Here is a 13,266-nt window from a genome sequence, read left to right as displayed (position 1 = left end):
TTGACAACTAATACACTGTAAAATTCTATGCAAATAAATAATTTAAACAAAACTAATTCAAATCACTCAGACAGCTTTTGGGATGTCAAGATTTGACATAAGATTATGACAAAATCTACTATAGCATTCCCACTAACCACAATTCAAAAATCAGATGCTCCTTGATCAGCTGAGTCCATTAAAAACTACAAGACTCCATTGATCGTGGGTAACATATGACACTACAACATAAAAGCACAATAATATAGAAGTTACAAGTAAAGGACATTACACTTCTATTTCTAATCAAGATGCGGGATAGCAATGGACGACAACTGGCAGTGTCTTGTTTATAAGGATCTGAGGATTACCAAACAGACAATTGTTTGAGATTGAGCAGCAGAACAAATCTAACAAATAACCGCAAGATCTGATGACAGTCCGGTGGGAAGAGTTTCAATACTGATGGAGGCCAAGAGATAGTGTGGCGATTTAGAGCCTTTAATCTCCCCGTTTCGCACTCAGCATCCATATTGGTTTGCTTGGTCGCCGGCGGTGGTCAACACCGGGCTGCATTAATCTTTCTCGCTGAATAAACTACTACAACAGTAATCCCAGACCAAGGGCAGCGAGCATGTGTAGCGGGATTGAGGCGCTCAGATAGGATTTACTTCTAGTTACGTTCAGGAAGACGTTCCTTACCGTGAAATGAGAAACGTATGTAGGACAGCAGATCGTCAGTTCTTCGTAAAATATTTACTATAGCTATAGTCGGCTTTTAAACGGGAATGAATCAAAATCCAGTGCTCAAATTCACTGCGTTCAGCTCTGATCGCGAGGACCGACTCGGCTCGTGGGCTGACGTCACAACCGATCTAGAAAGAAAATGGGCGGAAACTACAGATGACGAAATTGTCAAAATAAACGGACACGTTTCTTATTTCAAGTTAAACTATTGATATTAAAATAACATCATACATATTTTAACAACATTTACATTTATTTAAATAATCGAGATCGGCTGCTTCTTTATGTCGGTTTAATTGGGGGGGCTAACCACATCCTCCACAGTTTAAGCAACAGATGCGATGAGTTAATATATATATAAATACTGTGTGTGTGTTTCAATTATTTTTTTTTTTATGTTTTTCCTTCACCTGTACTTGTCTTTATGATTGTATTCATATATTATTTGATCTTATTGAACATTTATATAGAAAAAACTCACACCCTCCACAGTATTAACATGTTTTAGCACAATCTGTGGACATTCAGACGGTCCCCTACTCACCTTGCATCAATAGTTTATAGCATCAATGCTAAATTGGCGATCTGGAACGATTTCATCATGACGCCATCTGACCAGCGGTATTGACGCATAATTGTATCTTTAAATATGGGACGGGTGGCAACCCTAAGTTGTATTAAAGGAATATTCCGAGTTCCGAGCTCAATCGACAGAATTTCTGGCATAATGTTTATAATAATAATAATAATATATAGTTTCTTTCTCCAATCCACAGACTTCATCGCCAGCCAATGAGGCATCGTTGAAAATCCAGTTTTCCTTGAAGCATCGCGAGAGTTTAGTACGGCCTTTCTTCCCGAGCTGCTGGCAAGGAAAGTGGTACACACCGAGGTAAATTTCACCATTATTCTTGTCACCGACACATTTTTTTTCAAAGTGTGGGCAGCCAGTCAGGCTATCATAAAAGCTTGGATAATAGTGCTCTTCGTTTATGATAATTTGCGCTTGTTGTTATGTATGAAATCTGTGTTGGTCCTCTCTTCAGCGGAACAGGCTTTAATGTTATGATACAGGCCTTTAAAATGAGAGCTTCCGGTCATCATAAGCCCTAATGCAATCGTGTCGTTTACCATTGCATTCTTGATTTATATACCTTCATAGTATATTAATTGGTTAATAGGTTTTCATTTGGTTTGTTTTTCCAGAGTCCTAGTCTTTGACAAGATGCAAAGTCAAAATATTTATTAAGTTATCAAGCTCGTGTGTTTAAATATGAAACGTGTCATTAACTGACAATAAATTACAAAACTTTTAGTTTATGTAATCTACAGTTCATTATACTATGTTATTAATCTTAAATGTAGAGCATAACAGGGGATGATGACTATCCATACATTAAAAAGTTTATCTAACTTGCGAGCTGGGTGGATTTCTTCATGCCTGAAATATCTGAGGACAATACATAATTTCTGTATATTTTTTGGTCAATGCAGAACACTTCATGATGAGTTATGCTGAAAAGCCAGAGGACGTAACACGGGAAGAGTGGATGGAAAAGCTCAATAATGTTCACATTCAGCGGGCAGATATGAATCGACTCATTATGAATTATCTGGTGACAGGTATGCAGTCAACAGTTTATACACCCTCCATAATATATTTAGTACTAGCAGATGTATTTCATGATTTGTTCTTAATTACATAGAGGGATTTAAAGAGGCTGCTGAGAAGTTCAGGATGGAATCGGGTATTGAGCCAAGTATTGATCTTGACTCTCTGGATGAAAGGATAAAAATCAGGGAGATGGTCCTGAAAGGACAGATACAAGAGGCCATTGCACTGATCAACAGTCTGCATCCTGAGCTGCTGGACACTAACCGTTACCTGTACTTTCATCTTCAGGTAAACAAGCAGGAGATGTGTGTTTTGTGTTGCATGGAGATTAACGTGCCTCTCTTTTGAGAGTATGTTATTTTCCCCCTAGTTATGCTCTGGTCTAAAATATTTCAGCTGTAAGAAATTGCTCTTTGTGAGCTTAATCTCTATAAAAAAAAATTGTTTGAATTATTATCCAATAATCACAGACAACTAGAAATGTCTTGGAAATCAAAAAGGCATCATTGTCTTGTGATTCAGTATCACAAACAAGTGTTCTAAAAGCTAAAAATTAATCTGCTTTCCTTTTACAGCAACAACACCTGATAGAGCTGATTCGCATGCGGGAAACTGAAGCCGCACTGGAGTTTGCACAGACACAGCTGGCTGAACAGGGAGAGGAAAGCCGAGAGTGTCTGACCGAGATGGAGCGCACCCTTGCACTCCTGGCATTCGATAACCCAGAGGAATCACCCTTTGGTGACCTGCTGAACATGATGCAGAGACAGAAGGTAACACATTGCTTGGTGACAGAACATTATTTTAGAAATGTTCCCATGTGAATTATTTGGCAACCACATTTTAAAGTCCTCATGAAATCAAAATTGCTGTGTTATGGTCTTTAGTCCTTGTCTATTAGCTTTGAAGCCATCTATAGGCAAGTGTCTTCCTAAAAGTTGGCAAAATTTACCATTAGCAGATAAATGCATTTGAAATGTACAGTCTTTCTCTTACTGGATAATGGACCAAAAATATTGATGAATATTTAAGTCAAGTAATTTTTGTTTGTATAGCGCATTTCACAACACACATCGTTTCAAAGCAGCTTAACAGAAAATCATGCATTAACAGAAAATGAAAGTCACAATGAGAGTCATCCTTGTGTAGTTTGAGTTATGGAGTGTATATAAAAAGTCCTTAAATAATTGTATTTAGAAACCCATTGAGCAAGCTGAAGGCGACTGTGGCAAGGAACACAAAACTCCAGATGTTGGTTAATGGAGAAAAAAACCTTGGGAGAAACCAGACTCACTTTTGGTGCCAGTTCCCCTCTGGCTAACAGCATGAATATAATGCCAATATTACTTATGTATAGTGCAAGTCATGGTTTAAAATTATTAAATGAAGTGTTAAGGGCCAGTGTGTAAACAAAAAAGATTTTGTAAGAACTGTAATATTAATGACTAATGTCTTTGAACTTCATCCTGGATTGACAGCAGAAGTTCCTATAGATGCATTTTCTTTTGTTAGCTGACTGAAGTCATTTGTTGGCAATTTATTGATAGTATATGTATTCCATTTTAAGAGTGTAATCCATCATTAGATCAAGGTGATGCAGGCCGAGATCAGTGAAATGCTTCGCAGTTCAACTGGCTGGTAATTTCAGTGAGGTCTATCCTGAATCCAAGGTTCAGGCAATGGCATATGAAGTATCCCATGTCCATTGTAATAGACTGAAGTGATGTCTGGCTGGCACAGGCTGCATTTTGTCATCATCACTCAGAGATGCGTAGCAGTGGAGTCCGATACCAAGCAGGAATGGAGCTGGATCAGATTGGTTCTAGTGACCACGGGATAGGAGTCCCAAGGTTGAGACTTGGAAACAAATAGATTAATATTAGCGTAGATGCCATTCAGTTTTTTGCAGAGTTATAGATCATGATCAATGTTTGTGGTTCTGGCAGACCTAACTAAAGCAGCCTAATTGATCCCTGCGGCACTCCATACTTAACTTTTGTTTGACTTGACAATTCCTCGTTTACTCGGACAAAGTGGTAGCAGTCTGCTAAATAGGACCTAAACCATGCTAATGCAAGTCTACAAATGCCAGCATATTTCTCTAGCCTATTCAAGAGAATATCATGATCTATTGTGTTTAAGGCAGCACTAAGATCTAAAAGCACTAGAAGAGAAACGCAGCAGTGATCAGATGATAAGAGCAAGTCATTTGTAACTCTGATAAGTGAAGTCTCCGTACTGTGGTGTGACCTAAATCTTGACTGATTGTTCATATATAATATTTCTCTGTAGAAATTAATATTATTGGGAAGACACTACATTTTCTAGTTTTTTCAACAGAAACGGGAGATCCGAAATCAGTCTATAATTAGCCAATTCTCCAGGATCATGTTGTGGCATCTTAATAAGCAGCTTGATAACTGCAATTTTAAAGTTTCTTGGGACAAGGATAGCGAGGAGTTAATAATATTAAGAAGAGGTTCTGAGATTACAGGGAATACTTCTTTTAAGAGCTTAGTTTGTATTGGATCTAAGATGCAGTTGAAGTCAGAAGTTTACATACACTTAGGTTAAAGTCATTCAAACTTATTTTTTTTAACCACTCCACAGATTTAATATTAGCAAACTATAGTTTTGTAAAGTTGTTTAGGACATCCAATTTGTGCATGACATGAGTAATCTTTCCAACAATTGTTTACAGACAGATTGTTTCGCTTTTAATTGTACTGAATTGCACCTGCGGATGTATTTTAAGGCCTACATTCAAACTCCGTACCTCTTCGCTTGACATCATGGGAAAATCAAAAGAAATCAGCCAAGACCATGTCTGGTTCATCCATGGGAGCAATTTCCAAATGCCTAAAGGTACCACATTCATCTGTACAAACAATATTACGCAAGTATAAACACCATGGGACCACACAGCCATCATACTGCTCAGAAAGGAGATGCATTCTGTCTCCTAGAGTTGAACATGGTGCGAAAAGTGCAAATCAATCCCAGAACAACAGCAAAGGACCTTGTGAAGATGCTGGAGGAAACAGGTAGACACGTATCTATATCCACAGTGAAACAAGTCCTATATCAGCATAACCTGAAAGGCTGCTCAGCAAGGAAGAATTCACTGCTCCAAAACGGCCATAAAAAGCCAGACTACAGTTTCCAAGTGCACATGGGACAAAGATCTTACTTTTTGAATAAATGCCCTCTGGTCAAATTAAACAAAAATTGAACAGTATGGCCATAATGACCATCGTTATGTTTGGAGGAAAAAGGGTGAGGCTTGCAAGCCGAAGAACACCATCCCAACCGTGAAGCATGCAGGTTGCAGCATCATGTTGTGGAGGTGCTTTGCTGCCAGAGGCATCATGAGGAAGGAAAATCATGTGGATATTTTGAAGCAACATCTCAAGGGATCAGCCAGGAAGTTACAGCTCAAACACAAATGGGTCTTCCAAATGGACAATGACCCCAAGCATACCTCTAAAGTTGTGACAAAGTGGCTTAATTACAACAAAGTCAAGGTATTGGAGTGTCCATCACAAAGCCCTGACCTCTATCCGATAGGAAATTTGTGGGCAGAACTAAAAAAAGTGTGTACGAGCAAGGAGGCCTACAAACTTCACAGTTACACCAGTTCTGTCTGGAGGAATGGCCTAAAATTCCCAAATATTAATGTGAGAAGCTTGTGGAAGGCTACTCAAAACATTTGACCCAAGTTAAACAATTTAAAGGCAATGATATCAAATACTAACAAGGTGTATGTAAACTGCGGACCCACTGGGAATGTGACGAAAGAAATAAAAGCTGAAATAAATAATTATCTCTACTATTATTCTGACATTTCACATTCTTTTCTCCCAATTTGGAATGCCCAATTCCCACTACTTAGTAGGTTCTTGTGGTGGTCAATCCGCGCATCTTATCACATGAGTCATTGTGCATGACACCACGGAGACTCCCAGCATGTGGAGGCTCATGCTACTCTCCGCGATCCACCACAACTTGCCACACGCCCCATTGAATGCGAGAACCACTAATTGTGACCACGAGGAGGTTACCCATGTTACTTTACCCTCCCTAGCAACTGGGCCAATTTGGTTGCTTAGGAGATCTGGCTGGAGTCACTCAGCACGCCCTGGATTCAAACTCGCGACTCCAGGGGTGGTAGTCAGCGTCAATGCTCACTGAGCTACCCAGGTCCCCAGTGTTTGACATTCTTAAAATAAAGTAGCAATCCTAACTGACCTAAAACAGGGAATGTTTTCTATGATTAAATGTCAGGAATTGAGTTTAAATGTATTTGGCTAAGGTGTATGTAAACTAGTCCATGTTATGGCTTTTGATGTTTCTATAAGTTTTGTTAGTTCTTCATGACCTATGACAGTGAAAGATTGAAGTTGCACATGAAGAAAGTAATGAGACACTGTTTTTTGAGGTACTGTGACAAATGATTGCATAATTCTAATTTTATTATTATTTTAATTTTATCAGTAAATAAATTAATGAAGTCATTACTAATGTGCTGCGACGGAATATCTGATTCAGTCAAGGCTTTATTCCTGACCAATTTATCCACAGTACTGCATAAACACCTAGGATTGTTGTGGTTATTTTCTATGAGTTTGCTTAAATATGCTGACCTGGCAGCTTTTAGTGCCTGTCTGTAGCTACAGACTCTATCCTTCCATGCACCGCAAAATACCTCTTTTCATTGTTCCACTTGCACTCCATTTTCCGAGCTGCTCTCTTGAGAGCACGAGTGTGATCATTGTACCATGGTGAGGGGCTTTTTTCTTTAATCGAAGGGGGGTGACATTATCAATATTGCTAGAGAAGACTGTATTTATATTTGCTGTTATTTCATTGTTCTTCTAGACTTTGGTGCTTACTGAGTATGTGAGAATTCTGGAAGATTATTAGTGAAGCTATCTGTAGTGGTCGAAAGAATAGTTCTACCTGAACAATAGCGTGGTGTAGATTGAGTAACATTAGCTGATTGCAGTATACAAGGATCGAGGTAATTATCTGAGATGTTATCGCTCTGCGGCAGAATATCTATATTATCAACATCAACTCCATATGACAGAATATCTATAGTATCAACATCAACTCTATATGACAGAATTAACTCTAGTGTGTGATTATGGCAATGACTTGGTCCTGTCACATTTTTCCTGACTCAAAACGAGTTGAATATCGATGAATGCTAATCCCAATGTGTCATTTTCATTATCTATGTGAATGTTGAAGTCACCAACAATTAAAGCTCTATCCACAGTAAATTCTAGATCTGATAGAAAATTTGCTAATTCACCAAGGAAATCAGAATAAGGCCCGGGTTATCTATATACTGTAGCAAGGGCAAAAGATGACAGAGATTTTTTTATTTATATCTGACAGTGTTACATTAAGCATTATTAGTTAAGTAATCTTAGTAACACCAAAAACATCACTGTAAATTGTAGCAACACCTCCTCGACCCTTCAGATAAGATAAATTTTTATAACAGTTACCTGAGGGAGTAGATTCATTTAAACTAATATGTTTGTCAGGTTTCAGTTAAACAGCACATCCAAACTATGATCTGTAATAATTTTATTTATAATTAGTGCTTTGGTTGAAAGAAATCTCATGTTTAGTAGCCTTATCTTTATATGATGTTTATCTTTAATTTTATTTGTGTTGTTCAAGTTTGACCTTAATAAAAAAATTTCTAAATGATTTATTGAGGGGTTTGTGTTTGGTAGTTCGGGGAACAGACACCGTCTCTCTATAATATTCAGGTGATACTATCTCTATGTGTTGTAGCTTATGTGACCTGCGTGACATCTGCGCTAGCAGACGTTCTGATTACCTAGTTTGTTTGCTTCCTGACCTGGGCCCCAGTTAGTCAAATATCATCACTATTAAGACTATGAGCCAAATTACTAGAGAGGAGAGTGTCACCTTCCCTGTAGGGATGGAGTCTGTCTCTCTTTAGCAGGTCAGGTCTATCCCAAAGACTCTTCCAGTTGTCTATAAATCCTATGCTATTCTCCTGACACCACTCAGACATCCAGCCATTCAGTGACACTAATCTACTATAAACCTCGTCACCACGTCGAGCAGGGAGGGGGCCAGAGTATATTACAGTGTCTGACGTAATTTTTGCAAGTTCACACACCTCTTTAACATTATCTCTAGTGATCTCCAACTGGTGAAGCTGGACCTCCTTAGTGCCGAAATTAATAACAATTGTATAAATTATATGTGTAACATTTGCCAGCGCTAGTAAATTTGATCGGATATCAAAAGCTCTGGCACCCAAAATGCAATTAATGTTGGTGGCTGGAGTCTCGATTTCCACATTCCTTTCATTAGAATCATCTATGACCAAAGGCTCTTTCAACATGATTCTCAGTGGGTGCATCACTGAGTGGGGAGAATTGATTTGAAACCCTAACAGGAGTGGGAGAGTGATACCGCTTTGAGCAAGTATGCTGCCGAGACATCACCCAAATACTCTGCTGTAGGGGCTCTAGAGCTGGACCCAAATTGTGTGTTGCTCGCTGTACTACCAGCATCTGAAACAGTATTTACCAGCTTCTCTTTCTCACTGACCTCCACTAGCGTTCAGATGCAGGCCTATAACTCATTAACCTTCTCCGTCAACCTGACTAATTCCTTACATTTATCACATGTGAATCCCTCACTGTTGAAGGAAGAAGCTATAGTAAACATGTGGCATGTAATGCAGGAAGAAATAATGAGCGGATGCCATGACTTTCTGCAATTGGTTGCTGTTGTTTGTTGTTCCTGAGCGGCGAGGGTTTGAGATCAATGTAAATCCCTCACGCAATTGTTTGTTGTTATGGTTGTTCTTGATGAGTGGTGCTTTGAGATCGATGCAATAATCCATGTAACACAGAAGAGAAAATTGGTGCACACTTTAAAATGCATGCAGTGTAATCACGATAAAAATAGAATGCAGATGCATGTGGAAAAAATGCACGCAGCTGAATTAAGATTGGACAATAATGCGGGGGAAAATCTGACCTGTGCTAAAAAATTACAGCTATTAAAGATTAAAAGCTGAAAACGGATAGATAAGCAATGCTAAAAAAAAAAGAAGCTAGCAGGCTACAAACACAGACTCGAGCTAGGCGTATATAAAAATAAAATCTCATCCAATAAAATGAGAATATCCCCTTCTCCAATACCACCTGCTAGTGACAAGAAATTGCAAGTAGCAAATCATAGTTTATGGCTCTTATGTAAACTAAAGGATATTGATAAAAAAGGGAATTGGTAGACATTTCAATAGAAAATGTGTGAACACAGGAAAGAATACTGCACTTGTCAAGCCATTTCATGGGGGTTTTAACTAAATCATTATATGTACATTACTGTGCAAAATTCAGGCACTCGTGAAAAATGTTGTATAGTGAGGATGTCTACAAAAATAATGCCTTAAATAGTTTTTATCAATTAACATCATATAAAGTCCAGTACACATAAAAAAGCTAAATCAATATTTGGTGTGACCACCTTTGCCTTCAAAACAGCAGGAATTATTTTAGACTAGGGATTTTCACGAGTAGTCAAACAATCGAATAGAGTAGTACAGTAATAATTAGTTGATAGTAAAAATACTAAGTTTTGCTTTGCTGGCCATATATACAGTGAGATGCACATTAAATCCTGAACACACAAACTAAAACTGGCAGTTATAACAGAATGCACTGGGTGGCGCTGCTGAGTGTGGACACAAGTTAATCACATTTGTTGAGCAAACGGTTCTATCAGTACGTTCAGATGGACACCAGAAAAGCGGGTTATTGTGAGATTATGGCTTATTGTGAGAAAGCTGGGTTCCTGTTTAAATGTACCTCGTTAGAAAACATAATCCCCGCTGCTCTTCTGTAAACAACAAACATGGCATCCGAGAAAGACTATGCTAGCTGAAGTAAGGGACATTCCATCATTTAAACTGGTGTGTATAAATGAGTATAATTTACTGAGAACATGGATATGCTTGTTATTCTCAACAAAACATGACATGAAATACAAGATAAACATAACTATTATTTGCCGAGTGTTTATACTCATCCTGTACGTTAACTGCGTCAGTCTATTTCATTAGCGGTTTCTTTTTCTTTGCTTTGCGTGAGCTTAAATGCCTTCATTCTATTCTTTTTTTGTTTTCATGCACTACCTGTTTAAATATATGTAATAACTAAAAACATAGGACATGATTTAAGATCGTTTTGAATATAATTAGAAGCTTGTTTTTTGACCTTTATGACTAAAATAATAATTTTACATCTCTTTCTCATTAATTACCTTCATTAAATAATAGAATATTAGAATATTAGTTTTTTTATGATCTTAAATATTCTAATACCAAATTATTGATGAATGCCCATCCCTCCCTGTTCCTCTATTCTATTTGCAAAATGAATGTTTGGGAGTCTAAATGTATATTTCCTATTGATACAATAAAGATTAATAAATATATAACCATCTTAAGAATTTTTTGTGTGTAAATTCTGTGCCTAAGATGTGTGTGTATATATAGTGAATATACATACTGTGTATATAAGTTAAAGGGCATCACATATTTAACTTGTCATTTAACAGGTGTGGAGCGAGGTAAACCAGGCGGTGCTGGACTATGAAAACAGGGAGTCGACACCGAAACTTGCCAAACTCCTCAAACTGCTGTTATGGGCCCAGAACGAGTTGGACCAGAAGAAAGTAAAGTACCCCAAAATGACAGATCTAAGCAAAGGCACCATCGAGGACCCCAAATGAAAATCAAACGGCATTTCTGTTCTTTCGTTCTGCGGGGAACACTATGGACGCTTTCCCTTTCCTTATCTATTTATACTCCGTGACTGATGCCCAGACATCCTTTTATCATCCAGTTGTTTTGTTTACTTGTTGCTTATCAGAGACATTGCATTTGTTTGGGCTGTGGAAATGAGATTGTTGATATTTAAAGGATGACTTCTAGCCAAAATGGAAACACTTTCTGTCGCAGAGGGATTTCTGTGATTTTTGTTACTACAATGTTTGCTGAGCTGAATTTATTGCATTTTAGAATTTATTTTTTTTTGAGAACTATTATCTCTCTATTTTGTTCATGAATGTTCAGAAAGTATACACACCTGACTACACCACACTGTTTAGGTAACTTACAATTTTAGCAGATGCCTCTGTGTCCACTGATGTAAGGTACCAAAGGGCACAATATTGGTGTCATCAAGGACAGTGGATTGATTGTATCACGGAAAAGAACGAGTTCTGCACACTTACACAACTTAATTTGCAGTGCACAAGTAAACATTTTGTATGTGCGTTAAAGGGATATTTTGCCAAAAACTGTTAATTTTCTATTTATTCACCCTCATGTTATCACAGATGTGTATTACTTTTTTTCTTCTGCAGAACACAAACAAAGATCATTAGGAGAATATCTCACCTCTGTTGGTCCATGCAATGCAAGTCAACAGGCTCCAAAAAGCAAAAAAATGCAGCACAAAAGTAATCCATAAAACTCCAGTGTTTTAATCCATGTCTTCTGAAGTGATCGTATCGATTTTGGGTCAGAACAGACCGAAATATAACTCCTTTTTGCTATAAATTCTGATATCATGAATTCAAGCTTGATCACTTCAGTGCAGAGCACAAAATGCTGCTACACTAAGCGCCATTTAGTGCTCTGCACTTGCATCAAGCACTAGGAAGTGTAATCGAGTTTGAAATCATGTTTGTGCCTAGAGAGTGCAAGAGCAAGTTGTACAGTAAAAGTCACATTTTGGTCTGTTCTCACCCCAAACCAACTGGATCACTTAAGGACACATCGATTAAACCACTGGAGTTACTTTTATGGATTACTTTTATGCTGCTGTTTTGTGTTTTTTGAGATTCAACGTTTTGGTCCCCATTCACTTAAATTGTATAGCCCTACAGAGTGGTGATGTTCTTCTAAATGTCGTCATTTGTGTTCTGCAGAAGAAAGTCATACACATCTGGGATGGCATTAGGGTCAGTAAAATATGAGAGAATTTAAATTTCGGGGTGAACTATCCCTTTACAGGGCATGTCAAAAAACAACTGCCCTTTTAAATACTAATTTGATTGCATTATAATGTTATAAAGTCATGTGACATTGTTTTCTACTGTACATTGTCATAGTATTCCTGCTTACATTTGACATTCAATTACGTGACTTATAGCTATTGCAGAGATCGAATTGTAAGCCTCTGAAACTCAGATGCTTCACATAGGTATTAAATATAATTTTTTTAATCCACAAAACTCTATATTTGATTCTCAAATTTGCTGATTCCATTGAATGCTATGATGACCAAATAGAGACATCATCAAGCCATATCCTATGATGCCCAATCAAATGTTGCAGAAGGATGTTTTTAAACATTGGCATATGAAAGCCACCCCACCATCGCCAATGTCATTGTAATAATTGTATGCGGGTGGCGGGTAAGAACCTCGGGGCACTTGCGTCGAAACCAGCCTTGAGATGACACTGACAATGCGTCACAGCAACACTCTACTATGACAACATGGACTCTGCCCTCTGCGGACGGGCCATTTCATTTAGCATAGTTTATTCTTCAGCGATGTACTTTATCCAGGTAATATATTCCCGCAGCTGGCATTAGTGATCGACGATTCTTGTTTAGAACATCAGTGTCTGCTATGACTTTTAGTAGAGTTACGTCAATTAAACATATACACTATCTGTATCAAAATGTTTTTACAAGATGAGCGATTTCAAGTATTTTACCTGAAGCAGAGGCGAAATCCTCGGTTTATTTGACTACATTTTGGCTGAGAGAGTGTTTAAGGGGCTGAGTCACGTTACTTCCTGGTTTCGAGCACTAGAGGTTGGAGGAACTGCGTGGCTGAAAAAAAGA

General features: G+C 38.0%; 2 protein-coding genes across 4 annotated transcripts in view; one reads left to right on the top strand and one right to left on the bottom strand.

Annotated features, from left to right (window-relative positions):
• Positions 1–13,197, bottom strand: part of LOC127619347 (dnaJ homolog subfamily C member 5-like) — a 40,806-nt gene extending 27,609 nt beyond the window's left edge. The window contains exons 1-2 of one of the 3 annotated variants that reach the window (XM_052092238.1): positions 1,271–1,459; positions 682–854 (exon numbers count right to left, since the gene is read on the bottom strand). The gene's annotated coding sequence lies outside the window, so the exon portion shown is untranslated. Of the gene's footprint in view, positions 1–681; positions 855–1,270; positions 1,463–13,136 lie in introns of those variants that run through there. The other 2 variants (XM_052092240.1, XM_052092239.1) reach the window with 2 other exon arrangements.
• On the top strand, positions 1,578–13,128 carry LOC127619344 (glucose-induced degradation protein 8-B homolog). Its single transcript, XM_052092236.1, has 5 exons — positions 1,578–1,618; positions 2,221–2,349; positions 2,433–2,629; positions 2,917–3,114; positions 10,964–13,128. The coding sequence occupies exons 2-5, from the start codon at positions 2,229–2,231 to the stop codon at positions 11,135–11,137; spliced, it is 690 nt and encodes a 229-aa protein (XP_051948196.1). The 5' UTR covers positions 1,578–1,618; positions 2,221–2,228; the 3' UTR covers positions 11,138–13,128.
• Positions 13,198–13,266: the final 69 nt, after the last annotated feature.

The sequence above is a fragment of the Xyrauchen texanus genome, chromosome 25 (genome assembly GCF_025860055.1).
Source record: "Xyrauchen texanus isolate HMW12.3.18 chromosome 25, RBS_HiC_50CHRs, whole genome shotgun sequence".
Lineage (NCBI taxonomy): Eukaryota > Metazoa > Chordata > Actinopteri > Cypriniformes > Catostomidae > Xyrauchen > Xyrauchen texanus.
Note: the sequence above shows the minus strand (reverse complement) of the source record. Positions and strands in the feature narration are given on the sequence as shown.

Coding starts and splice junctions, on each gene's coding strand:
- LOC127619344 (XM_052092236.1), top strand. CDS start 2,229: ATGATGAGTTATGCTGAAAAGCCAGAGGACGTAACACGGGAAGAGTGG. Junction 2,350..2,432: donor TATGAATTATCTGGTGACAG/GTATGCAGTCAA, acceptor TTAATTACATAG/AGGGATTTAAAGAGGCTGCT. Junction 3,115..10,963: donor ACATGATGCAGAGACAGAAG/GTAACACATTGC, acceptor GTCATTTAACAG/GTGTGGAGCGAGGTAAACCA.